Raw genomic sequence first — 26437 nt, 5'->3', positions numbered from 1 at the left:
TATTTATTTATTTTTTTTGAGACAGAGTCTTGCTCTGTTGCCCAGGCTAGAGTGAGTGCTGTGGCGTGGCATCAGCCAGCTCACAGCAACCTCAAACTCCTGGGCTTAAGCAATCCTACTGCCTCAGCCTCCCGAGTAGCTGGGACTACAGGCATGCGCCACCATGCCCGGCTAATTTTTTCTATATATATTTTTAGTTGGCCATATAATTTCTTTCTATTTTTAGTAGAGACAGGGTCTCGCTCTTGCTCAGGCTGGTCTCGAACTCTTGACCTTGAGCCATCCACCCGCCTTGACCTCACAGAGTGCTAGGATTACAAACGTGAGCCACCTCGCCTGGCCTGTTTTATTTATTTTTTGAGACAGAGTCTCGCTCTGTTGCCCAGGCTAGAGTGTCATGGAGTTAGCCTAGCTCACAGAAACCTGAAAGTCCTGGGCTCAAGCAATCCTCCTGCCTCAGCCTCCCAAGTAGCTGGGACTACAGGCATGCGCCACCACACCCAGCTAATTTCTTTTTTATTTTTAGTTGCCCAGCTAATTTTTTTTTTCTATTTTTAGTAGAGACGGGGTCTTGCTCAGCCTGGTCTCGAACTCCTGAACTCAAGAGATCCTCCCACCTTGGCCTCCCAGAGTGCTAGGATTACAGGCATGAGCCATTGTACCCAGCCTTTATTTTATAATCAAAATATTATAATGGTAGCTCTAAGAAGTTAGATAATTCACCCAGTATCATACAGCTGCTGATAAGTAGCAGAACCTGTGCCCTTAACTACTATACAGTTCTACTAAATGGCCTAGAAACAGGATTGGTGGGGATGGAAGAGTGGCAGGAGGAGACATACAACATTCATTCATTCATAAATCCTTGATTGAGCCTAGGACTTCTTTCTTTGAGAACTAATTGGATAAGAGGTAGCCACTTTACCCAGGCTGGCTCAGTTAGAATCTTCCTCCTTAGGTTTGGAATCTGGCAATTAAAAGATGCTTGTCAGCCTCTAGTTTTTACCTACATTGAAGACTTGAAAACTCAAGAGCCATAGGGCAGCAATTCCCTGCCATATTCTCAGAGAAATAGCCAGTCTTCAGGGAGAGAAAAAAGCAGACATGCTAAGGACCTCAAATGAGAGACCAAGCAGCCCCAGAGAGAGAGACTGAGAAAGATCCTGCCAGCCACCTTGTCAAATGGCTCCTAGCCCTTGAGAGGTCTGACTGTACTGCCTAGTCAAGGAGTCCTCAAACTACTCGTTTTAGACTTAACTTTTATCCGATGTGGTCTCTGTCCTGGTAGCCAAAAGAATCTTGACTCAGGGGAGTTGTGAGGGCAAAGTGAACCAATGAATATAGGCTAACCTCACACAAGGTATTCCATAAATATGTAAAATTAGCCTTCACTTTGAAAAATTATATACAGATAACCAGTCCTTTTTTTTTTTTTTTCCTGTCCTTGGGAAAATATCCCTGCTGTTTATACCTATAAATGTAAAAGGTATCCTCTTCAGGAGATTCCAAGCCCAAGATTTCCTTTCATAAGATAATTTGATTTTGAAAGCTATGACTTCAGCCAGATTAGTGAGGTCTTTTCATAGTCCTATCCGTATGTTTTGCCTTTCTTAGTGTTCGTTCTATGATAAGCGTTCTCAAAGTCACAAACTCTCACTGGACTGGGTGGGAGCATGATGTGGTGTCCATTTGATTCTTGGCCCCACACTGGCTTTTTTCTCATTTACTCTTCCTGCATGCTCCAGACATTGCCTTGCAATGGCAAAAATGAAAATAAACCTCATGGCTTAGTCCATTTTGTGCTGCTATAACAGAATACCACAGACTGGGTAACTTAAAATGAACAGAAGTGTATTTGGTTCACAATTCTGGAGGCTGGGAAGTCTAAGATCAAGGGGCTGCATCTGGCAAGGACCTTCTTGCTGTGTCTTCTCATGGCGGAAGACAGAAGAGCAAGAGAGGGGAAGAAAAAAATGCCAGAGGGGACCTAACTTGTCCTTTTATAACCCACAACTAATCCATTAGTCCATTCATGACATTAATCTATTCATAAGGGCGGAGCTCTCATGGCCTAATCACCTTTTAAAGTTTCTATCTCTTAACACTTGCATTGAGGATTCAGTTTCCAACACTTGCTTTTCAGGGGACACATTCAAATGATAGCACCTCATAATTCTTCCCATTTATATAATGTCTTCATACTGAATGTCTCTTCTAATTCTCACAACAACTCTATTGGGTAGATAAGGCCAACATGGATATTTTTTAACTCAGGAGTTAAACGTCAACAAATTTAATCCCACAATAACTGTGTGGGAGAACTATGCAGAGATTCAGGGAGGTGGGAAGTAACTTGCCTGAACTGACAACAGCCAGTAAATAGTGGTACCTAGGTAATAACTAAGGCTTCTTATCTCTAGATCTCACACAGTTTTCACCACACCAAGGCTTCCCAGGGCTTTAACCCACTCATTCCTGTCATTTCTTCTTACCCTTTCATCCCCGTCTAAGGGAGACAGCAGGGTAAATGGCAAGTTTTTTCCTGCCTTCATTTCTCTGAGTGGCATTGTGAATGGTATGAGAAGCTCTTTGAGTTTCTTGAAAGAGTGGCACAATGTCAAGTGAAGGTTGGCTTAATGATGGCATGATTTATTTATTTCACAATTATTACTGGTTTTTCACATACTTGCAGGGCAAATTATGTGATTCCCAAAGTATAGTGTGCTGGAAATATGAATCCAATCTTCATATTCGTTTCTCTCTTAACTGGGAAAGTGTAACCAGCAGCAGCCATTGATAGAGGGAGGTGTTAGTTTATATAGTATGTTAAAGAAGACTTCTTGTTTGTTTGCAATCTGATCACTATTTGAAGAACAAAGTAAAAATAAGTTCCCTAATCCTCTGACCTTTCATGAATTAATGCTGTCCTTTATGCTTTGCAACCCAGAAGAACATTTGCTTATTAATTCTGTACCCCTTGTCATGCTTAGGAGAATATAGACTGAGTACTTAAGACTACTGAACTTCCATCCTCCTTTCAAAGTTTTCAAATTGCAAAATTTTTGTATTTTTTATTTTCCTTTATTTATTTATTTATTTTTTATTTTTTTTTTTTTTTTTTTTTTTGAGACACAGTCTCACTCTGTCTCTCGGGCTAGAGTGCAGTGGCATCACCATAGCTCACTGCAACCTCAAACTCCTAGGCTCAAGCAATCCCCCTGCCTCAGCCTTCTGTGTAACTGGGACTACAGGCATGCACCACCATGCCTAGCTAATTTTTTTCTGTTTTTTGTAGAGATGGGGACTCACTCTTACTCAGGCTGGTCTCAAACTCAAGCAATACTCCTGCCTCAGTCTCCCAAAGTGCTAGGATTACAGGCGTGAGCCACTGTGCCAGGCCCAAATTGCAAATTTTGTGTATTTGTCAAGGACTTTACAACAATCAGAGCAGACAAGTTTTGTAGTCCACATACCTGGCTTTGAAGACTAGTTATGCTACTTGCTAACTGTGTGTCCTTAGAATAGTTACTTCACTCTTTGAGGACAATACCACCTCAACCAAGGGAACTCTATAGTTTACTTCAACTGGCCCCCAGGATTAGATGGCTGAACCACTCTCTCCTGTGGTCTCATGCGCAGCATCTCCAAGACTTTAGTTAAGACTCACTGTCTTAGATTCTCTCACATTCTGCCCCTCCCTCAGCCTACTCCATAAGTTGGAGCACTGGTACTGTGAAAGAGGAAAATGTTTGCATACATGCTTAGTAGAGAAATCTCTTAGACCTCAAGGCAACCCACCAGAAAGACAATCCTAAGCAAGAGCTCTGTGTTAATGTCCATATTTAATATGGCATCTCGAGATGTTTTAGATGAGACAAACAAGTTCTACTCCAGTCAGGGAACTAAAATCATCAATTAGAGGTAAATGCATTTAGAGACTCCTCTGAAATCCTTAAGATTGGAAGGAAATAGCTTGATGGGGGGGCAATAAGAGATTAATAAATACTTAGGCTACATGAGCTCCTTAAGGCCACAGAGACCACATTTTATTCCATCCTGTACCAACAGTGCTTGACACATAGAAGGAGGTCAGAAATACTCTGAGTAGCAAATAAGTGTGAAAAATGAAAAGTGAGGGGAAAAGAAGGAAGGAAAAGTCTCTAGCACAGTACCAGGTATATAGTAGGTACTCAATAAGTACATGTTGCATGTGTTTACCTAGCACATAAGAAGAGCCAAAAATAGAATACTATTGATTTAAAATGTGCACAGGTGAAGGAAACCTTGTAGATAACAGGAGGATTCATAGTCCCTCCAAAGGCCTAGCTTGTTTTGAAGACTGTACTATAAGGGCAGAAGTGCCACCCTAGGCCTTTATGTACTCTTATCCCACAAAGGGAGTAAGCCCTCTCTGCACAAGCTCATCTTTTTCCAGAGCCCCCTGCATTTCAGAGAGGCTGGAAACAAATTGACAGAAATCTGGAGGAAAGTAACTCAAGTGATTTAGGAGAATGGAAGGACTGGCTTATGATGCCAGATTAAAGAAGCTAAATATGTATAGCTTGCCTAAGTGACAACTAAATGGGGCATTTGATAAGTCTATAAATACTTGGAAGATGTAAATGCCAAAGAGGAAAGGGAATTACTTAGCATGGCACAATAGAGTATTGGCATAATGGAATAATATTAGGAAAGGGAAAATGAAGGTTGAACATCAATAAAAAGCTTCCTGACAAAGAGAACTATTCCTGACAGGGTGCACTATTAAGTTATGTGCCATGGGCGAAGGGAAGTAATGTCAGTGCCATTTCTCAGTACTGGCAACAGAGCCAGCAAGACAGTAGCCGAGACACAGTAGCCAAGAAGGTCACCTTTTGTGTCTGTGGCCTCCCAATTCTAGAACAGGAAGAAAGCTACACCTTCTTGGGAGAAATCAGATGGCCCAGAGCTCCTAAAGGATTGCACCCTGTGGAAAATGGTTAAACCAGCAGTTCACTAGCACATCACTGTCAGAAAGGTTCATTCCATTGTAATGACACTCCATTTCCTGCAGGATAAAATCCACAGTCTCCACACATATTACTATGGCCCTCACAAAATCTGGCCCCTGCCTACCTAATTACCCTCATCTGCCACCGATACTTCCCACTCCAGTTCCCCCAGAACTGCTCCTTATTCCCCAAACATTTCTCCAAACCTTCGCACCTGCTTGCCCTTCCCCCTGCCTGATTACCTGTCAAACTTTGCTTATTTCCTACAACAGATTGAAATGTCACCTTCTCCGTGAAGCCTTCCCTGCCTAGCCCCCACTTGTAGGCAGGGTTAATCAGCCTCCCCTGGTCTCTCAAAGCCTCCTGTGCAGGCTTCTGCTTATGGCGCTTACTAGACTGTACTCCCATTGTTTATGTACTGTGTATCTCCTCCCCTACTAGACTGTGAGCTCTTTGAGGGCTGGGACTGTGGCTTCTTCCTCTATATATTCCCAGAGTCTCGCAAAGAGCCTGGCGCAATCTAGGTGGTCAGTAAATGTTTGAATTTATTGAAGAACAAGGTTCTATGCCCAGCACTTAGTCTCTACCATTCCTTGGGCCTCCTATGTAATTATTAGGGGGAAAGAGCCTGCAAATCTCAGTAGCAACTTTGAATCATCTTCCCAGCCTCTTGGCCAGCACTTTCTATGCCATTTGGGCAACTATGAATAAAAACCTTCAAGTCTGAAAGGCAACATGCCATCCTCTGTGGTTTAAATGTAAACTCTAGGCTAGTCTTTAATGCAAAATATTTTTGAGGGACCCCGTGAATTGTTCACAAAAATTTTTTCCCCATACAAAAACATGTTGAAATGATAAGTAAAATAATCCTTCTCTGATGGTTATGAAGATTTTTACATACATCTAACCAAATCCCTTCAGGAAATGAGAGAGAATCTAGTGACGGATGAGAGGCAATGAAATGTTGAACATCCTACTGTAGGGCTAATATATTTATTATGAAATACAATATTCGTTGTGCTCTGCTTTGATGACCACATGAGATACCCTCGTGCCATTATGCCTGTGTTGTTGTGTTGTGAAATACGATATTCATTGGGAAATGTTGTGATGACTGTTCAATGAAGTAGCAAGTTGTTTCCCCAGTCCTTTCCTTGACTTTGAATGGCTTCAGTTAGAGTTTACTTTATCACTGAAAATTTAATATGAACATATGCTTATAGTTCTGTCTGTCATGCATATATATGTACACTGCCTAGAGTTATTTCATTGCTACTTACCCCCAAAGTTAATTGTTTGTATTGTTGAAAGCAGCCACCTAAACAGCGGCCACTTCTCCACTACATGTAACATTTCTGGGGCAGTCTGGCATCCTTCCTTCTCCCATTTGAGGCCATGTTCTTATCAGTATCTTTCTAGGATTATGTTTCTTAGAATTCATTGACTGGAAGAAAATGGGATAGGCCGTCAAGGATTCTGACTATTTGTCTCTGTCTCTGCTACCACAGCCATGTGAGGCCCTTGTCATTCTGAACTTTTGCAGGAATTAGCTTGCCTCCAGGACTTATCCACTATTGCCATTCTCCAGAACCGAACTGATTGTTCTAAATGCCAGAACTCATCATGTCACTTCCTTCTTAAAAATTCTTGGAAGGCTACCCCTTATGTACTGGCCCAAACTCATTTCTGTATTTAGCATGGCATAAGAGGCCTTTTACAGCCTGGACCTAGCCCAGTCTTCCACTCCTTGCCCTCAGCTCTGCTCTCTGCCACTCTAAAGGTCTGTCTCAACAGCCTGCTATACAGAGGCTGTTTGTTCCTCAAACATGCCAAGCCCTTTCTCCAGTGCCATTTCTCATTTTACTTCCTCTTCCTAATATATCCTTCTTCCCAGGTGATGCTGTAATTTTAAATTTTGTCACCTGTCCTATGAAGATATGACAGAATCATAGCACTTGTGCCTTTATTAGTCTCTCTTAAGCTTGTACACAAATTGCTAGTCAGGGGACCCCCCAGAGGCTGGTATAGGCCATTAGAAGTTCTAGAATCTGACTACATGGCAGTCATTCAGGTAGTACCATGAACTAGAAATAAGTGGCACTTGAATAAAAATTAGGGGAAAATGGCTTTGGAGTTGAAAGCTATTCTTCAACGTACAGATTTTTCCCAGTATTCCTACCCAAAAGAAATTTAGATGGTGTGTTTGACAAGTAATGCTTAATTTTTACATCAATGTGAGAAGTGTTCTATTTGATGTTGGCAAGGTAAGAGTGAGAAAGAGTTTCCCAAATAGTGCTGAGTAGCAAACCCTGCAGCTTTCCAATGCCCCAGGTTTTCTGGTTTTATTTTAATGCAGCAAGCTGCTTTATGAGATCTGCAGCCACTTGAAATATGATTTACTACTCGTAAAAACTTTCAAATGGATAATGAAGATTCAGGAATGAGACTCACAGTGTAGTATAGTCAATTTTGTTGCTGTTGCTCTCCAGTACATCTCTGCCATTGAAATGAATTATTTATTATAATTTATTTCAACCATGGAAAATAAAACCGTTTTCATTGTGATGTGTGCTGTAACATCCAGAGTAGACACATTACGTGCAGTACTCTCAATTAATTAGTCCTGAAGTTTCATTCTAACTTTATCTTCTTTCTTATAAGCTAGGAGACTGGCAGGTAATTCTTTGCCCAATAGACTATGATTAAAATAGATGTTTTGAGAACGAGGGGTAATGTTTGTAATGGAGAAAATTGAAACAAAAACAAAACTAGGTTTTGTTTTCTCTTAGATTTTACAGTAATTGGAAGAGTTTTTAAATATTTGAGGCAATTTATCACTTGGAGCAAAAGCATCTCTTAACTTTCTGTAAGGAGGGGGTGGCAGAGGAAGGTGCAGTTAGTTTAGATGGAATCATGCAGTGTAATATATGACCAAAGCCAGCTGAGTTTACTAGTCCTGAGGTGCCTTTGAGGTAAGAAGTTTTTTTTATTTGTTTGTTTGTTTGTTTGTTTGTTTGTTTGTTTAAGAGCAAGGCTAGCATTGTGGAAGGCCATGTAGTCAGGACTCCTCAGTGATTCCAGGGGAGAATGAATAGGTCACCCATAATTGATTGCAGTCTTATTTCTTTAAAAGAGAGGCTCACCTCATCTTCCATTTCATTTGACTTTTTTTTTCCATTTAAAATGCGAAATACTTCTATTATGAGGCTGTAAAAACACTGTAAGCACATAGGAATGTGCTTGATATGTATAGATACCTAAAAATTTAATGTATCTTAGACGGTAGGGCTTAGTTAATCCAGGCAGGAAAATATAACTAAATATATGCTTACTTGTCCATTATGTTCATTTTTCATAGCATTCCACTAATATTGCATAGGTAGATAGCAGACAAAGAGAAAGATTGATTCCTTTTCCCTAAAGATGGCTAGTATCTAATTTGAGCAGGATCACATTTCAATATCTGCTGTGCATGTGGCCTCAGGAACAGTACATGGTGATGACAGAAACTCCCTTACTTCCACAAGCACTAGAAATCTGGAAGCTTTTCCTCCTTCAGCAGCATTCAGATTCTGCCTGATCCTGGGTCTCCAACCAGGGTGTGGGGCTTAGGTGAAATTGCTCTGGAGATGGGGAGAAAGTTTCTGTACTTTTTCAAATCCTACTACACTATCCAGACAATCATGTTTTTTTATTTTTGTTTTTGTTGAGGCCGACCTTCCCCTTCCTCTCCTTCTGGCTTTCCAAAAGGCCAATTACATGTGCCAAAGGATTCCTGGGACTTAGAAGCATCTCTTGAGAGTTTGATGCATTTATTATTGGTTACTCCTCAAAATATCACCAACTCATTGCATCAGAATCAAGGACAATCTGGCTTGGTCAGAAATACAGATCATTTTGTCTTCTATCCCTTTTCCCATTAAAGCAGACACATTAACAAATTAAGATGAACAGATTAAGGCACCCCATTCGGTAGTGCATACTCTTGAGCACAGCCCTGATCATCCTTTCTTTGTAGTCTGCCCCCCACCGCCAACTCCTTTCTATGTCTAGGCACAGGGGTGCTTTGTCTTTGATCTCTCAACTTTTCTTTGGTCTGTCTTCTTGGTCTGTCCTTCCTTTGTCTAAACCAAAGCCTCCTCAGGTCCTTCTTTGGACAAGACAGATTACTCTTGCCCTATTCCCATTTTCCATTTCTCTGATCAGCAAACAGCAATTTGCAGTACAACTAAAACATCTTCCAACCCTGAGCAAAGAGGCTGGGATGGAGAGGGAAGAGTTGGAGTTCCCTAAATATATTGCAGATTTGATCCCTGTAGGATCAGGGTTCTTATCATCATTTCAGGCTCAGTTTTGTCTTTATGATACAAATGGGAAGCAGGAGGGCATAGTTTAAATTTTTTCTCCTACTTCTTAGAACTTTATGGAATATTTTTTAGTTATATTATTCAGTATATTTGAACATTAACAATGAAAAGTTTTCATTTTATAGGGAGTATTGTAACTCACAGGAAATTAGTTTACTAATGTTTTCTATGACGTTAATTTAAATTGCTATGTATGTGGTATTCTTAGTGGGAGGGAAACCATTATTTTTATAAAAATGTTCAATGGACCATTTACCAGAGACAGTCTATTAATTAAGTCTGCTGTTGTTCATCTTGAGAGTCTAAAAATACATTAACCAAATTTACAAAAGCTTTAGCTGGGAGGCGGGAAGTTCTGCTGAGAACACCCCAGGAACCACTGCCTTGGATTCTAATCACAGGAATTTCAGTGGCTGCCTGACTCATTACCAGGTGGCAGAGTGTCTGAACGGAGAAGATACATGTGGGCTACATACCCAGGAGGTCCACTGAAGGAGAAAAATGAGCCACGCCCAGAAATGAGCTTTACCTCTCACACCATCAATCCTCCAGAAGTCTATAGTAGGAGCCAGTCATACTGCCTCAGTCACCACTGCTGGGGGTCTTGATCCTCCCTCACAGACAGCAAGAGGGTGGCAGGTAGCTGGTTGGCATGTTGGACTCAGGCAGACCTATGCACATATCCTGGTTTGGCTTCTCATCCTGGTAGCTGTGACACCTTGAGCAAGTTACTTATTCACTCAGGACCTCAGATCCTTAATCTATAAAATAGCGATAATATCTACTTCTTAGGGTTAGTTGAAGATTAGAGACAGTGTATGCAAGTGCCTAGCAGAGTGCTGAGCACCCAGAAGACTCTCCATAAATGATAGCTATTATTATTGTTGGGCAGTGAGAAAACGCATCAGGCACAGTTTCCTCTTAGTTGGAAGTACTTGTCATTAGAAAAGATGGTGCCTAGGCCTTTGGTCTTTGTAACCTGAAAGCCCCCACCAGGGCTCCCTCTGCAGCTAGCTGTAGGGACAACAGCAGTGGCTTAGAAGAATTCTCAAGCTCTGCACACAAAAACAGGATCCTTGGAAATGGACAATGTATTAATTTAGATATTTAACCATTTCAGGTTTTAACCATAGATTAGTTTTCTGTGCAGTGCCCGTTCAGCTCTTTAGTTCTTTATACTTTAGTTTTTGATACTTCATTCTTTTCCACTCATTTATTCATTTATGTATTCATTCTTTCAGTAGCTATTTCCAAAACCTCTGATGTATGCCAGTTGCTAGGGACTAAGGATACAGAGAAAAAAGTCACACAAGGTCCCAGCACCGCAGGAGTTTGAAGACTAGTCTCCCTACCCTCCCGCCCCAGTGCTGTTGCAGTAATCACCCTATACTCACTCACTCTGGCTTTTTCCATTCTTTTCAGCCTCTACTCATATCTTTCCAGCCATCCTTCTCTATCCAGCTGCTAGACCCACTGAGCTTCCAACTTCCTTAGAAAAAAGTACAGACTCACTGTCTAGCAATAAAGCATTTAACACAAACCACATCTTTGCTTGTTCTACTTCAGTGGGGGATAGAACAGGAAGGATTTGAAGTGAGCATTTTGTTACCCCTTGCTGTAGAGAAAGTGTGAGCCAGCATATTTGGGTAGGAAAGGCCACTTTGGTTTCTTGTGTTTTATATCCCATTTTAGGGTAGAAGAATAGGAGAGGAGCTGGGGAATGAACAGAGATATAGATCGCATAACATTGCTTTGTTTTACTTTTCCAGGTCAGATATTTGTAGGTAATTTTGGGTTTTATTTAGAATTATTAATACATGTTTTTCAGAACAACAGAAACACTCTTCATTCAAAATCCTTACTAAATACGTGTGCCAGACCACAAATAGAGATGGATTCTGGACTGTTTCCTATTTTTGTTGTTGTTGTTTTTGTTTTAGACTGCAACCCTTAATGAGATTAAGTAATTGTGAAGAGACTGTAATCTTATTTATCTGTTTTTAGTCAGGACATGAATTGGGGTACTTCATTGGGCCATGAAATTCTGTTGGGTTAGGCTAGGATGACAGCCACTGTTGCAGTAAAGGAACATTATGTTGAATGTCTACTATATGGCAAGCACAGTACAGAATGCTTGATTTATATAAAAGAAGTCATTCCTCACAGCAGCCCTTCAAAGTAGTTGTTATAGTCCTTCATTTTATATGTAAAGAAATAAAGCCTCAGAGATGTGAATTGACTTGCCCAATGTCCCAAGTTAAGTGGCAGAGCCAGAAAATTTGGGCTCAGTTCTCACTGGCTCCAAAGCTTATCCCTGTTATGCCATGTTGGTTTCTCTTCATAAAGGTAAATGTTTTACAGACTCCTGCCAAATTCTGTGGGAAGGATGAAGGAGAATGAGGAAGCACTGGAGGCAGTGTGGAGTGTAGCTTTCCTAAGTGGACCAAGTCACACAACTCCCTTTCCCAAATGGGCCCTTCCCTGGTTTTGCAGAATAGCTGCTTAGGATAATGCAGTAGATAATGTATGTGTTTTTGGACATAGGCCCTAGAAAAGGTAGCCTAGGTTGGACAAATTTGCAGTGGCTATTCCAGCCATTCCTGTAGCAGTGCTGAAGTGCGTGGAAGTTGAAGGAGTGGAGCCTCAGCTCACACAGCCATTCCTTGTACCAAATACCGATGGTGCCTTGTGACTCGTTGTAGGCTGGGATGGTGCAGTTGCCTAGAGCTGTCTCTTTTCAGTGTTCATTTATTTGTGTAGTTAACCACAGAGAGCCTCCCCCCTAGAGATTTCATATTACCTGGGAAGGGATTCTGTACTCAAGCATTTCACCCAGTATTTCTTCCACATGGGAGGTCCTCCTCCAAAGGAATTTTCCCCATTGCTTGGGCTATTTTCCCATCCTCTACTCAAGGATTATTAGAAAAAAATAATTCTAGAAATGGATGGCCATGTCAATACCATTTAAGCAGATTTGCTCACTAATTTCCATATTTCCGGAAGAGTAAAAAAAAAAAAAAAATCACCCATTTTAGCCAACTTTATTTTTAGAAAAGTATTTTATTCAGACATACCCTTACTTATTACAGACATAAATACATGCATTCAGACAAATGAATACACGGGAGAACCGTATAAAGTAATTGGCACATCACTTCAAGATGCTTTGTCAGTTACTGGAGGAATTTGGTGCCTCTGACTTTAATCTTTTCCATTAAAATATCCATTCTGCCTTCAGATTGTGAAGCCCATAATATTTTAGACTGTCTCTGTGGATCTGTTAGTTTTGCTTGTCAGTTTAATTTGTGGCTCTATGACTTTGGTGATTGTGCATGGAAACATGTGTTCTCCAAATGATGTTCAACATGCCAGGCTTAAGACCTAGCCTCTCCCCAGGGAGAGTGGACATATAATAAATATGGAATTGGCAGATTTCATTTGCATCCAGCCAAATTGTTATGATGATGATGTATGGAATGGCAGATGTTTAGAGCTGCAAAGGAGCTCATTACTGTTATTATATACCTTAAATGTTTATAACACTTTTTATTCTTTGTAACACATTTTATATACACCATCTCATTTGATTCTCAGAGCTTCCTTGTGCTAGATGATTATTTCCCTCTTTATAGTGAAACGAGACACAGAGAAAGAGGTTCGGTAACTTGCCTGAGATCACAGGGTAAATTGGAATATAAAAAAATGCCAGAAGACAAAACCAAATGTGTCCCAGACTAGCCAGGTCACCAAAGCCCAGTTAGTGCAGTGGGCTTTGCCACATAATTGCCATTTCCCTTGCTCTCCTTTGGGGAAAGGAGCTATGGGAATAGAAGTGTTTAGAGGCAGGAGGTAAAGAGTCCAAGAAGCAGAAATTGTATCATCAGGTCCACATAAATATTTGACTGAAACCCACTTCCCAGCCACTTGCCTGGATTATTGCAGCAGCCTCATCCCTGGCCTCCCTCCTTAGTTTCACCTGCACAGTACACATCCTACATGTCCCTGGACAGATCTTTCTTAAATACAAATCTGAGCATGTCTTGCCTTGGCTGAAAACCCATCACTGGCTCCCCATGGCCATAAGGATGAAGTCCAGATTCCTCTGGCACTGGGGTCTTACTTCTGGCCCAACTCTTTTCTCTCCTGCCACACTGAGTTCCTTACCATTGTAGAACCCCTTCTGTTCATCCCCACCATCCTCTTTGCTGCTTTCTCTGCTTAGAACACATTTATGATGAACTCCTTAAATGTTACTTTTTCTGTGCAGTCTTCTGTAACTTCTCCTCAAGGACCCAGAAGCGTCCCTTCCTCTTCTGCATGCCCACATCACTTTGCTCAGTTCTGTTTCCTGTTATTTGTCTTCTGGGTGGTCTCCCCCAGAAGGCTTCAGGCTACTTAAGGACAGAGTTTGTGGTAAATGCATGTATTCGCTTATCTCCCCGGTAAGTCTTACAGAGTTTGAATTTAAAAGAATGGATGAGTATGTAAATGTAGGAATAAATGAGTGAATGAATGAATTAGTGAATAAAGAATGAGTGAGAAACATTGAACAGCCTGAGCCAGTAGGAAGCATGATGTTCCAAGGTCACCTGCGTGGAATGTGTCCCATTCCTCCCTCCCTCCCTCTCCCTCTCTCTCTCTCTCTCTCTCAAAGGGGCCATGGAGAGATGTTGCCCCCCTAGGTGAAATGAGAGGCAGACAGGGACATGAGTCAGGCCTTTTCCTGGTGCCCTAGCATAGAGGAAAGCACATCAGGGTTGAGAGGCAGGAACTGATCCTCCTCGCCCAATGACCTCTGACTTCTGCCCACCCAAAAGGTTCTTACTAAAGCTTTTGATGGTGGAAACTCTTCCACAGGGAGCTGGGGGTCTTTATCAGGAATCGCTACAGGCAGCATTGTAGGCTTCCAGATTCTAGGCTGTTTGTCCAGGAAGAGCTGTTAGCAAAATGGAGGGGTAGAAAGAAGGTGAGCACATCAAAGGCCTGGGATTAGGGAGAACTCTGAGCTAAGGCATCCCAGTCTTCATGTGACTCTGTCTTCCAGATGATGTCTGTCCTCATGAACACCATTGTCTTTGAAGACTGTCGGAACCAGTGGTCAGTGTCCAGGCCTCTCCTGGGGCTCATCCTGCTCAATGAGAAGGTGAGTGTGATTGTAGGAAGGTCCTGGGAGGTGGTCCCTGGGAGAAGAGAGAAGCTGGATACCAGGCTGAGCCATGATGATGGACGGAGGCACAGAGCCAACTGAGTTGGAGCTGAGACCTTGAGAACTCTGTGGGGACATTAAATTCTCCCAGAAGACCCTTACCCAAAGGTCTCAGATCCTTCTTGGGTTAAGCAGAGGCCTCAAGACGAGCTCTTCTGGAACCCACAGCCCCCACTTACTGGGTGGGTGGTTTGCTCAGTAGTATTTCAAGCTCACCCCCTCTCCCCTCCCCCCATTGCCAGGGAATTCTGAGCAACAACCCTTTTGCCTCCTCCCTTGGCCTCCTTGTGTATCTGGGATACCCATTGCCCTAGATGGTGGCAGCAGCAGCCTGACAAGAATTCCTACACAGAACCAGCACCCTTCATCTGGGAACACACGCCTCCAGCTTCTTAAGTGCATTTGCCCCCCTGAGCTGCCTCTCGAGCCTCTCCAACTTCCTCTTGAATGCACCCCTGTCTCCCCAGTAGTCAGTAGGAACAGTGCGTTACAGCTTGGGAGAATGAATTGTCTATACAATAAGATAGTACTGAGCAAAAAGACAGTGAGATTAGAGGCAGCTGCATGCATTAAAATTCAAACTAAAATCCCAGCCTTGGAAGGAAACTAATAGAAGAAGAAAATATATCAAAAAGAGAAGAGCTGTCTCATCATTCACCTGTGCTGAAGTATCCAATTTTAGCCACATTCAATAGCACTGTCATTCATCTTCCCTCGGTGTTATTGTGATTTAAATCCAAGCTCTATAAAAGAGAGCAGTTCTTTTAAAATGATTGAGAGGGAATAAGGGCAAATTCAGTGTTTAGAAAAAGCTTATGACATCACAATATTATACTTTACTGATGGAGGCAATATTTCATGGTTTGGGATGAAAAACTAATAATTTTCTATTTGGTGTGAGTCACTGCATCATTATAAAAGGGAAAAATAAGTAGTTTTGTGCATTCCCAATCTTGTTCAGGAAGACATTGTGGTTTAATGCCTGTGATATATAGTATTTAAGTATTAGTCTGACTACATATTAATTATGTGTGTTTTGATGTGAGCTGTTTTAATGTATGATAGAAATTAAATATCATGCTTTTGGGGCTTGGAAGGATAAACACATGACTGGTAAAATGTTGTCTCTGCACTGAAATTAGGCTGTTTCCACTGATTAGGAGCTGTGTTTAGCATCAGAGTTTGTGTTTATATAAAAGCCCACAGACCCCAGCAGAGAAGGGGCTGTGCAGGTATTTGTGACCAGGTATGACTGATATTTTTCTTAGTGCTAGAAAGCTCTCCCCAGACTAAGCAAGCCCCCCTCTAGTACCCGGTCTCAGTGGAGCAGACCCCTTCTAACCCACAAAGACAGAGACTTGGAGCAGAGCCTGGAGATGACTGAAGAGTGATTCACTGAAGCCAGGAAAGATCATGAGGCCTGAGGGGAGACCCTTGGCCTTGACTTTAGTCACCCACACTGTTCCCTGGGCATTTTTAGTGAAGTTCTTCCCTTCAGCCTGGGGCCCTTCCTCTCTCAGCCTTTCTGTGATTAGTGGAGATAAGAGTCAGGAAGAGCATGTGTTTGATCCCCCACAGAGGATGCAAGGACCCCATCAGCCTAAGCAGTGACAATAGAACAATTATAGCAAGAGATTTTTGTGAAAAGTGATAATATTATTTATGCTCAGGAGCATGTCTGTTGTTCAGGTTTTCTGTAAGGGCTGAAAGTTCAAACTGGACCTGGACAAAAATTTCTCTGAGCTATTCTGTTTCCCAACAGTATTTCAGTGAACTGAGAGCAAGTCTGATAAACAGCCAGCCTCTCCCCAAGCAGGAGGTCCTTGCCCAGTGTTTCAGGAACTTGATGGAAGGAGTGGAGCAGAACCTGTCCATCAAGAACAGAGATAGGTAAGCATTGCCCAGTAGGGCATCTCTGGGGGAGGCAGAAATTCCAGGTTGTTGAAAATAACTGGACTGTACTTAACACAGCTCATATACTGATGTGGCTTTTCTATTACACCTGTAATCCTAGACTTAATTCAGTTCCATTCCGTAAACAAAACTAGGTATTTGCATTCTTCTAAGCATCATGCTAGGCACTATGCAGGGATGCAGAGATTAATAAAATGTAGCCTTTGCCCTTCAGCAGTTTCTAATTCAACAAGAGAGAGATGAAAAATAACAGTCATTGAAAAGATCAAAGGTACCAGGCACAGTGGCTCAAGCCTGTAATTCTAGCACTTTGGGAGGCTGAGGCAAGAGGATCGCTTGAGGCCAGGAATTTGAGGCCAGCCTGAGCAACATAGTGAGACCCCATCTTTACAAAAAAAGAAATTAAAAAAAAATAAAAATAAATTTTTAAAAAATTAGCTTGGCATGGTGGCATGCACCAGCCCTAGCTACTCGGGAAGCTGAGACAGGAGGATCACTTGAGCCCAGGAGTTGGAGGTGGCAGTGAGCTATTATGCCACTGCACTCTAGCCCAGGTGACAGAGTGAGACCCTGTCTCAAAAAAAGAAAGAAAAAAAAGAGATCAAAAGAAGGAAACTCAGATCTGCTGTGGAAGATGAGGTAAGGCTTCCTGGCATTTGAACAACCACAGGCTTTGAGGTCAGACAGACCCCAGGTATATAGCAGTGCAGAGTGACTATAGTTAACAATGTATTATATATTTCAAAGTAGCTAGAAGAGAGGACTTGGAATGCTCACCAACACATAGAAATGATAAATACTTGACGTGATGGGTACCCTAAGTACCCTGACTTGATCAATATATATTCTGTGCACATAACAAAATATCATATGTACCCCATAAATATGTACAAATACTATGTATCGATAATTTTTTTTAAAAAAAGAAAGAAAAAAATTTTTATCCCTCCGCTTTATAGTCTGTGTGTCAGTAAGGTAGTTAACTTCTCTGCATCTCAATTTCTTTACCAGTAAAACAGAGATTATGATAATTGATTGTGGTATTTAATGTAGTAAAGCATGGTACCTGGGACATATGACCCACGGTAAGTATTAGTTCCTTCCTCTGCCTGTCCTTTCAGAATGGCTGGTATCTCAGTTGTCAGTGAGTTCTAAATGAAAGGAACCCAGACTTTTCAGCTAGGCCTGAATTCATTCATTCATTCATTTAGTTCGTAAAACTTGATTGAGAACTACTATGTGCAGATGTTGGAGATATCAGTGGTAAACTATTCAAGCTTCCTGCCCTGGTGGAGCTTACATTGTAGTGGAGGAGAGAGACAGTAATGAATGATGGAGAAATAAAATGTGGGCCGGGCGCGGTGGCTCACGCCTGTAATCCTAGCTCTGGGAGGCCGAGGCGGGTGGATTGCTCGAGGTCAGGAGTTCGAGACTAGCCTGAGCAAGAGTGAGACCCCGTCTCTACTAAAAATAGAAAGAAATTATCTGGCCAACTAAAAAAAATATATATATACAAAAAATTAGCCGGGCATGGTGGCTCATGCCTGTAGTCCCAGCTACTCGGGAGGCTGAGGCAGTAGGATCGCTTAAGCCCAGGAGTCTGAGGTTGCTGTGAGCCAGGCTGATGCCACGGCACTCACTCTAGCCCGGGCAACAGAGCGAGACTCTGTCTCAAAAAAAAAAAAAAAAAAAGAGAAATAAAATGTGTTCAGGAAAAAACTGCCTACACCATCCTTTTATAAATGAAATGCAAATCATCAGTAGCCACAGTGTATCCTGGAGTTGCCAGCCTGGGCTTCAGGAATACAAGGCCCGGTCAGATAGGATCTGCAGACATGTCTCTTGACTATTCATTTCACAACGAGATCCTCATCAGGCACAAAGGGGCACCTGCAGAGGCCAGCCAGGGAGACTTGATGAATGGGGAAACCCTAGGTGCCTTGGGGGAAATTGCCTCCCCTAAGGCTTGGAAATTTTGCCTACCACTTCCTAAGCTGCTCTGTGAAATGAAGTCAGGCAGCCTCCTAGTGTAATGAGAGTGACGGCCGGCTTGGACTATTCTTGTGCTAGGCATTGCACGCACTTACAGCATTGTCCCAGTTGACCCAATAAATGCTCGCTTTCTACAGTCCTTGAGGTAGCTACTAATATTAGGCTCCAAGAGAAGAGGTTGAATATTCATCCAAGGTCACCTAGCTAGTAAGTGGTAGAGCCAGTATTTAAACCCAGGTAGTCTGATCCAGTGTTTTCTCTTTTTCAGCCACTAAATTCAGTTTTCTCATCTGTTAAATGAGGATTCTCATATCTACCTTAGGGAAAACTTGTGATGATTAAATGAGTTCATATGTAAACTCAATCTAGTGCTTTACACATAAACTTTGATTCTTTTCTTTATATTTCTTACCATCTATGTGTAATTTGACTTTTTTAAAAATATTTTAAATTGTAGAACCACAAAATGCACCTCAGAATGGTCAGAGTGGATTTGGTAGCAGCCCTTGCTTTCCAGGAAGGGACGAGGGGAGGGCAGCGCTGGGGGCAGAACAGTAAAGGCTCTGCAAGTGGAGAGGAAGGAGTTCAGCCTGAATGGGGACGGGGGCAGGGGAGGGGGGTCTTCAAGGGCCTGGACTCCACAGTGGCCTTAGCGTCCGGAGGTTCACACAAGCTTGGCCTCCCTACTGCCCTTTCTTCCTGTTTCCACAGGTTCACCCAGAATCTATCCGTGTTCCGAAGAGAAGTGGCAGAGGCTCTGCGCAGTGATGGCAGTGCGGAACCCTGCAGTCTGGACATGATGAGCTGACCGTGTTGTGCCCAGCAGCCTTCAGCAAGAGAACCTGGAAGGTCTGGGTCCCAGGACAGTGATGCTGGCTAGCCCAGGGGAATGTATTTTTCAAAACAGACAAACAGCAACAAAAGCCCTACCTTTTTATATGTCCGGCCTAATTATAAGAATTTATAATAGTCACACATAATGTAAATTCAGTCTTTGCTCTGAAAAGGCAAAAGATATGTTTTCAGTCTTTCTATTGAATATTATCTTTGTTTTCATAATGCTTTGAAAGGATATAGAAACAATATTTAACCAAAGAACATAATAAACCAGGTTTACACCTAAGTGTGTGCTATTTAATGGTTCTGCAATTAAGGTTGCCAGTTTGTTGGAGATGCAGCCTTCAACATGGATCCTGCACTGCGACAAATGCCAATGGAACCTGTTAGATTAGCAGTTTGTTACGAGTCTGTAAGAGGCGGCGTTGGGGACTTTGGGCTACGGGCATTTAGAAGGAGCCTGGGAGCACTGCCCGAGCGTCCCCCAGGACTGCACGCAGGCCTCTGCCTCTGCCGCGTCAGATAAAGTTGAGAGACACTAACACAATTAAATGACTTACAAACAACATTTGCTTTTCACTGGCATAAATCTGAAGTGGTTCAGTCTAGAAGAATTAAGCTGTGCAGTTACTGCCTGCAGAGAGATTTCTTTGGAAGGAGTCGTGTAGCTCCAGTAAGAAGTTCTGGGTGGTGTCAGCACCCAGCCCTGCCTCCATTTAATTTTTAAGAGAAGCCAACTGTAACTAGTAAAATACGATGTTTGAAGCAGCTCTGCCCTCTTGGTCCACCCAAAACAGTTCTCAGTGTTTCAGATTTTCAGGGGATAAGTTCAGATTTTCAGGGGATAAGAAACAGCTGGTTTCCATTCCTCCACAATGACTTATTACCGTTGGGATTGTGACTTAACCCAAACCCAGACCATGAAGGCCTTTACAGTTTGTGATATACTGTAACTAGGCTATTAATTTGAGATCGCCACTGTCAAGTGGTTTTTTTATCTCACCACTCTGTTTTTATGGTTCAGGCTTATAATAAATATTGTGCCCTTTATTTCTGATAAGACATGAAAGCTTGGCCCTACTGTTGAACAAGAAGTAAATCCTCAGGCTCCTCTTATAATCTCATTTCTCGGACTAGTGTTTCTTGTAACCTTTCTTGATAGTTGAGTTTACAACAGTCTTGTCATATGAAAGCAGAGTCACCCAACTTTATCTCAAAATGTTTGCCTTCCATGTGTGAAGGAAATTAGAGGGAAATGTGTCATAGATAGGATTACTTCTAGTATTTAATGGAGAAATAAGCTTCGGCCTTATACCATATTTCATTAGAAATGGGAAATAAAATTTTCCTTGAAAAGGCAAATTCTGAATGCTGTAAAACATCAGCTATTCAGAGAAGTTTAACAAGAATTTCTATTTCTTGGAGGCTTATAACTGCACACTCATCCCACAATGTGTTATTAGAAGGCCTATCCCATTCTGCACTGTTTTCTTTACAAATTCTAGGATCTAAAAGCACAGTATCATCTGCATTAAACTTCTCACAAGAAAATGACAGTGTGCACTTGCTCCTCTTTGCCACACTGCCAGAGGTCACCGGGTGGTTTCACACCAGCCAAGAAAGGCTCCACGAGACTTGGCCTTCGAGAGCTGTTCTCAGAGGAACCGTGGTCGGGCCTGCCCCCACTGCTGACTTGAGCAGGACCTGTCCGTGGTGCTGGCCTTGCAGAGCACACGGAGGGCAGCATGCATCTCTCATGCCCTTTACAGACATTACCTCCCTTCGTCCTCACAACAGCCTTGTGGAGGTAGACAGCATTAGTCCCACTTTGCAGCTGAGAACACTAAGGCTCAAAGATGGTATATAGTTTACACAGGTCATACAGGCAGGATTTGAACCCATATCTGTCTCACTTCAAAGAAATTCCTGGCCTCTTCCAAGGAAGACATTTTTCAGAATGGTGAGTTGAAACCTCTTATATTTAGGACGATTACCATTTGTTTTTCAGAACTCTACTGTTAAATAATAAATTATCCCAAAACTTAGTGTCTTAAAGCGACATTTATTATCTCACAGTTCCTGTAGGTCAGGAATTCGTAGCTGAGCCCTCTCTTCAGGGTCTCTCACAGGCTGCAGTCAGGGGTATCAGCCAAGGCTGTGAGCGTCTCAGGGCTGGACTGGGGAAGGACGCGCGTCCAGGCCCACTGGCGGCTGTCAGCAGGGGTCAGGGTCTCAGCGGTTATTGCCTCAGTTTTCTGCCATATGGGCCTCTCAACACTGAGCTCACAACACTGACATCTTGTTTCATCAGAGAAGACCCAAAGAGAGTACAGCAATCTGGAAGTCACAGGCTTTTATAACCTCATCCCAGAAGGGGCGTCCCATCACTTCTGCTGCATCCCATTCATTAGAAGGAAATCACTGGGTCGGGGAGGGATTGCACGAAGCCTGTGTGGCTTCCAGGAGGTCAGGGATCACTGGGAGCCATTTTTAAAGCTGTCTGCCACAACTCTCTTATCTGGCCTTTGCTAGAGAGGTTGAGTTTTGGCTACAAGTTTCTCCCTCGAAACCTGAAAAGGAATACTGATTTTCCTTTAGAGTGCTAGGTTTCATTCTGAGCCCTTCCTGAGGGAGGAAAAGGAAGTGCAGAAGCTGGGATGTTTAAGGATCACATATACTGCACGCTCTTCCCATAATGGACGAGAACCTGATTTGGGACTGTGTCCCCCATCCCCAAGCTTGCCAGAGTCTGCCTTGATAAGGGACAGTGGGGACTCCTGGGAAGAGACCTAGAACCCCAGGATGTCTCTGTAGGGACATCCTATCCCAAGGAAAAAACAAGCATGCAAGGGCAAGGACACACCCAAACCTGCGGAGACTATACGGAAGAACCAGTGGAACTATTATATGGTCTACTCAGATCACAAGTGTATCTAACTTAGATTCAGAAACAGGAAAAAATAAATAGTGCTGGCAATTCCACAGGGCCTACAACTTACACAAACATGCTCAGAGTGAGGATGATATAGGAGGTGTGGGCCTCCGTTTGCACACCTCACCCTTCTGATGGGATTCTAGTGCATACACTGATGTATTGCTCATATAATGCGGAGCTCTAAGCCCAGCCAACTGCTCAAGCAAGTTGAAGGTATTTTGACTTTGCTTAATTTTTGCCTTCCACACTGACTTCAGAACCTGACCTTTGAGAAAGCTGTATCCTGCCCATATTTTAGATGTTTCTGTCTTTCTGTACTTTCCAATCAGACTTCTCTACGATGGGAGACAAAGGAAGCATCTTGTCCCTACATTGTGTGTGATGATCTGAACTGCCCAGAAAAGCCCTTTTGGCACCACCGACTCCCGTCCACTGGCCCTGACAACCTAGAAGTACCTTCTGGTTATGGTAGTGGGGCCCCTTTCAAAATGCAAAACCGGCCGGGCATGGAGCTGGTAGCTGAGACTAGTGACCAAATTAGCTAATTGCCAACAGAGAGCTGAACATGAGAACCAAAAACAGGGTAGGTTTGGTGAGAGCAATTGGAGAAAGTAAAAGATCTAGCACATGGAAAACCTCATCTGGATGGGGGCTCGTTCAGCAGCGTTGTGGAAGTAGCGTTTGAGAAAACTTGGCTCCTTATGATGAGGAGGGAAAGGAGTACCTGGAGAGAGGAGCAGGGTGGAGTGGAAGGGGAGAAAGTAAAAGTTTCAAGACGAACATAAAATAATTAGAACTGCTATCATTTATTGAGGGCCTGCTAAGCATTGCAAATTGCTATCTCATTTTATGCTTCCCAGTAAGAATGTCAACTATTATTATCCCTATTTTAGAGATGATAAAACTGAGACTAAAAGACTAACCCAAGGCCACATAGCTGGAAAGTGGACAAGCCAGGATTCAAAGTCAGATCTGCCTGACTCCAAAACTCATGTTTCTTTTCCACTACAATCCCTTGAGCTAGTACTTCACACTGGCCTTGGGGGACAGTTGGGTGGGAGAGCTGGATACAGAACCCTCTGGGCCCCCGACATGGGACCAGGCACTCCCAGAAAAAAGCCAGTCCAGGATCTGGGCCCTTTGTGTGTTGTGTCTGTGGGCTCTGCCACCGACTCATCCTCCTCCCTGAACTTTATAAAAATCATTCTTGAGACTTTTTAATGTTTTATTGAGGTGCAAGTTTACGATGACAGCAAACCTTTCAAACTACAGCAAGAGTAACCTGCCTCCTTGGCATATTAAAAAATAATGTTAGTGTTGGTTTTTACGTCCCATAGTTTGGATTGCTGATAAGAGCGCTTCCTTGACAAGATTCTTTCTGAGGTTTACAGAAAGCGTAATAAAATATGTAAGTTACATTTCCACAAACAAAAGCTATAACATAAGTTATTTATAAGCGTGAGATACAAACAGTATCACGATAAATAAACCATAAAGGGTACCTGCAACATTCATCTTAATGTAATTTGCCCAACAAAAGTGTTGAAACGAAGTCAAATTTAGTAGAGAAACCTGTCAGGAAAGGAGGAAAGTTGCAGAGCACAAAATAGGAAAAATGGCTGATGGGTGAGGGAAGGAAACAAACAAGGGCACGAGATGAGGTTTGGAGGTCCTTGAGAAGGCCACCGCCCGTGCTTGCCCACCATGCCCGCCCTTGCTGTCCCCAGCCTGTGCACACTGACCAATCCCCGCCCTCCTGCACACTGCTTCTGCACACAGTCGCTGCCTCCCCCACCGGCCCCCTCACCCCTGCCCTACAGAGAAGGGAATCTCTCCTCCCCTCCCCCTCCTGTCTGCTGCCCTGTGTTCTAACCCCCAGCCCTGTGGCCAGCTTCCTGCTGCTGCTGCCAGCCTCCCTGCCAGGCTGGGCCCTCCTCAAGGCCAGGGCCTTGGTCTGACCCAACCCAAGCACCCTGGACGTCATTGTTTCACTCATTCATTCATCTACGACAGATAAGTCAGTGAGTGAGACAAAGTCTCTGCCCCTTTAGAGCTAGTGAGTAGGATTAACAAATAAGATGGGTTCCAGGGGCAACGAGTGTAGCAATGAAAATGAACAGGTGCCTAAAATGATAGGGAGGGATACTGCTTTGCTGGGTGGGCAATAGCTGAGGGTCTTAAAGGGTGCCAAGTCATCAGCCATGGGAAGAGCTGGGGGAGGTGAACACATCACTGTGTACACGCAAAACCTGGACCCGATTCTGAATCTGTTTCCTTATCACCTCATCTGACCTTCCTGTGTGCTACTCAGTTGAATACCGATTCTTGATAATGGAATCTAACGCCACTGACACTGATCTGCCCTAAAGGAACCTCCAAGCCAGTAGTGATGACAAGGGAGCCCCACCATGGCCAGCCCTCATTCCTGCTCCTGGGTTCAAATCCCGGCGCCACCCCCTCCCAGCTGCGTGCCCTTGGGCAAGAGACTTCACTTCCCTAAGCCAACTGCTCTTGAGGCCTCATGACCTGTGTCGGGGGACCCAAGCAGCACCCAGCACCTGCTGGCCTTCTCCTTCCTCTGCCTGGCAGCCTTGGGCCCTTTCAGACCTCAGGAAGTTTCTTCCCCAAGTCCTCCCCACTGGGGGAAGCAGTGATAAAATGCTCAAACTGCATTGCTCCCACAATCAGATGGGGAAACTGAGCCCCAGAGTTGGGACATGGTCCAGTAAATTTGAGTAGGTGCTCAGTAAACATTTGCTGAATAAACAAATGAATGGGTGAATAAATTTGGGCAGGTGTCTTTAGAGCCTTCCATCATAAGAATTGGAGGGCCCCTAGGGACTCCTAACTAGGGTGTGTAAGCCAACAGTGGGGGCAGGTCAGTGACCTGTGACATGGTATGTATGCCAGATTATTGCTTGTGTCTTTTTCTGTGGAAGTAGCCCATAATATTTTCATCAATCTTTCAAATAGGGTATCTGATCCAAACACATTAAAAGCCTTGTTTCTATCTGCCCCCTTTTTACTGACAGGGAAATTGTGTCCCAATTCACACAGAAAGTCAATAGCAGAGTGAGCCTCGAGGAACCTAGGCCTCCTGCATCTGGGCTCATGGACCAACTGGAAATTCCAGCATCCGGCCTGTCATCCCTGAGGCCCCACCCTCCCCTATGTGCCTCCACCCATGCCACCCCTTTCTCCTGGCTTCTCCATGGGGAAGAGTAGAGGATGTGCCCCAGGAGTCCAGTTCCCCAGTTCTGCAGTTCTTAGAATTCTTGTTTTCTAATCTCTCTCTCTTCCAGTGTGTGTATCACTCTGTGTGTGTGTGTCACTCTGTTTCTCATTGTTTGCTTGATAGCAGGTAAGAAGGGGCAGCAAGAAATTACAACCTCAGAAATACCAAATATATATCAAAACATATTTGGGAAAAGCAGTGCTCTGAAGAAAATTTAGAGCCTTGAATGCATTTATTTAAAAAGAAAATTCTGGGCGTGGTGGCTCACACCTGTAATCCTAGCACTTTGGGAGGCCAAGGCAGGAGGATTATTTGAGGTCAGGAGTTCGAGACCAGCCTAAGCAAGAGCAAGACCCTGTCTCTACAAAAAATAGAAAAATTAGTCAGGTGTATAGTGGCACATGCCTGTAGTTCCAGCTATTCAGGAGGCTGAGGCAGGAGGATTGCTTGAGCTCAGGAGTTTGAGGTTGCAGTGAGCTATGATGACACCACTGCACTCTAGCTAGGGAGACAGAGTGAGACTCTATCTCAAAAAAAAAAAAGGAAAAGGAAAAAAAAAAAAACAAGAAAAATGGACAAAATGAATTAAATTTTCACCTCAATAAACAAAGAAGAAATTAATTTTAAAAAATTCATGAAAGAGATGGCATTAAAAAAAGGATAATGAGAGGTGAGAGGAATGCTTGAGGCCTGGAGTTCGAGACCAGCCTAAAAACACAGAGAGACCCTATCTCTTAAAAAATTTAAAAATTAGTGGGGCACAGTGGTGTGCACCTGTAGTCCCAGCTACTCAGGAAGCCGAGGCAGGAAGATCCGTTTGACCCCAGGAGTTTGAGGTTGCAATGAGTTGTAATGATGCCACCGTACCCCAGCCTAGGTGACACAGTGAGACCCTGTCTCTGGGAAGAAAAAAACACAGATAATGAAATAAAAGGCTTTTTTCAAAACCAGCAAAATAGA

At 43.1% G+C, this 26437-nt stretch overlaps 1 protein-coding gene across 1 annotated transcript in view; it reads left to right on the top strand.

Annotated features, from left to right (window-relative positions):
* Window positions 1-19593, top strand: part of LOC123637967 (ran-binding protein 17-like) — a 75800-nt gene extending 56207 nt beyond the window's left edge. The window contains exons 7-9 of the mRNA XM_045551190.1: window positions 14403-14501; window positions 16327-16454; window positions 19182-19593. Coding sequence (XP_045407146.1) covers window positions 14403-14501; window positions 16327-16454; window positions 19182-19278 — 324 coding nt within the window. The 3' untranslated portion in view covers window positions 19279-19593. The remainder of the gene's footprint in view (window positions 1-14402; window positions 14502-16326; window positions 16455-19181) is intronic.
* The last annotated feature ends 6844 nt before the right edge of the window (window positions 19594-26437 follow it).

The sequence above is a fragment of the Lemur catta genome, chromosome 5, assembly GCF_020740605.2.
Source record: "Lemur catta isolate mLemCat1 chromosome 5, mLemCat1.pri, whole genome shotgun sequence".
Lineage (NCBI taxonomy): Eukaryota > Metazoa > Chordata > Mammalia > Primates > Lemuridae > Lemur > Lemur catta.
The sequence above is the reverse complement of the archived record's forward strand: the minus strand, read 5'-3'. Positions and strand labels throughout refer to the sequence as shown.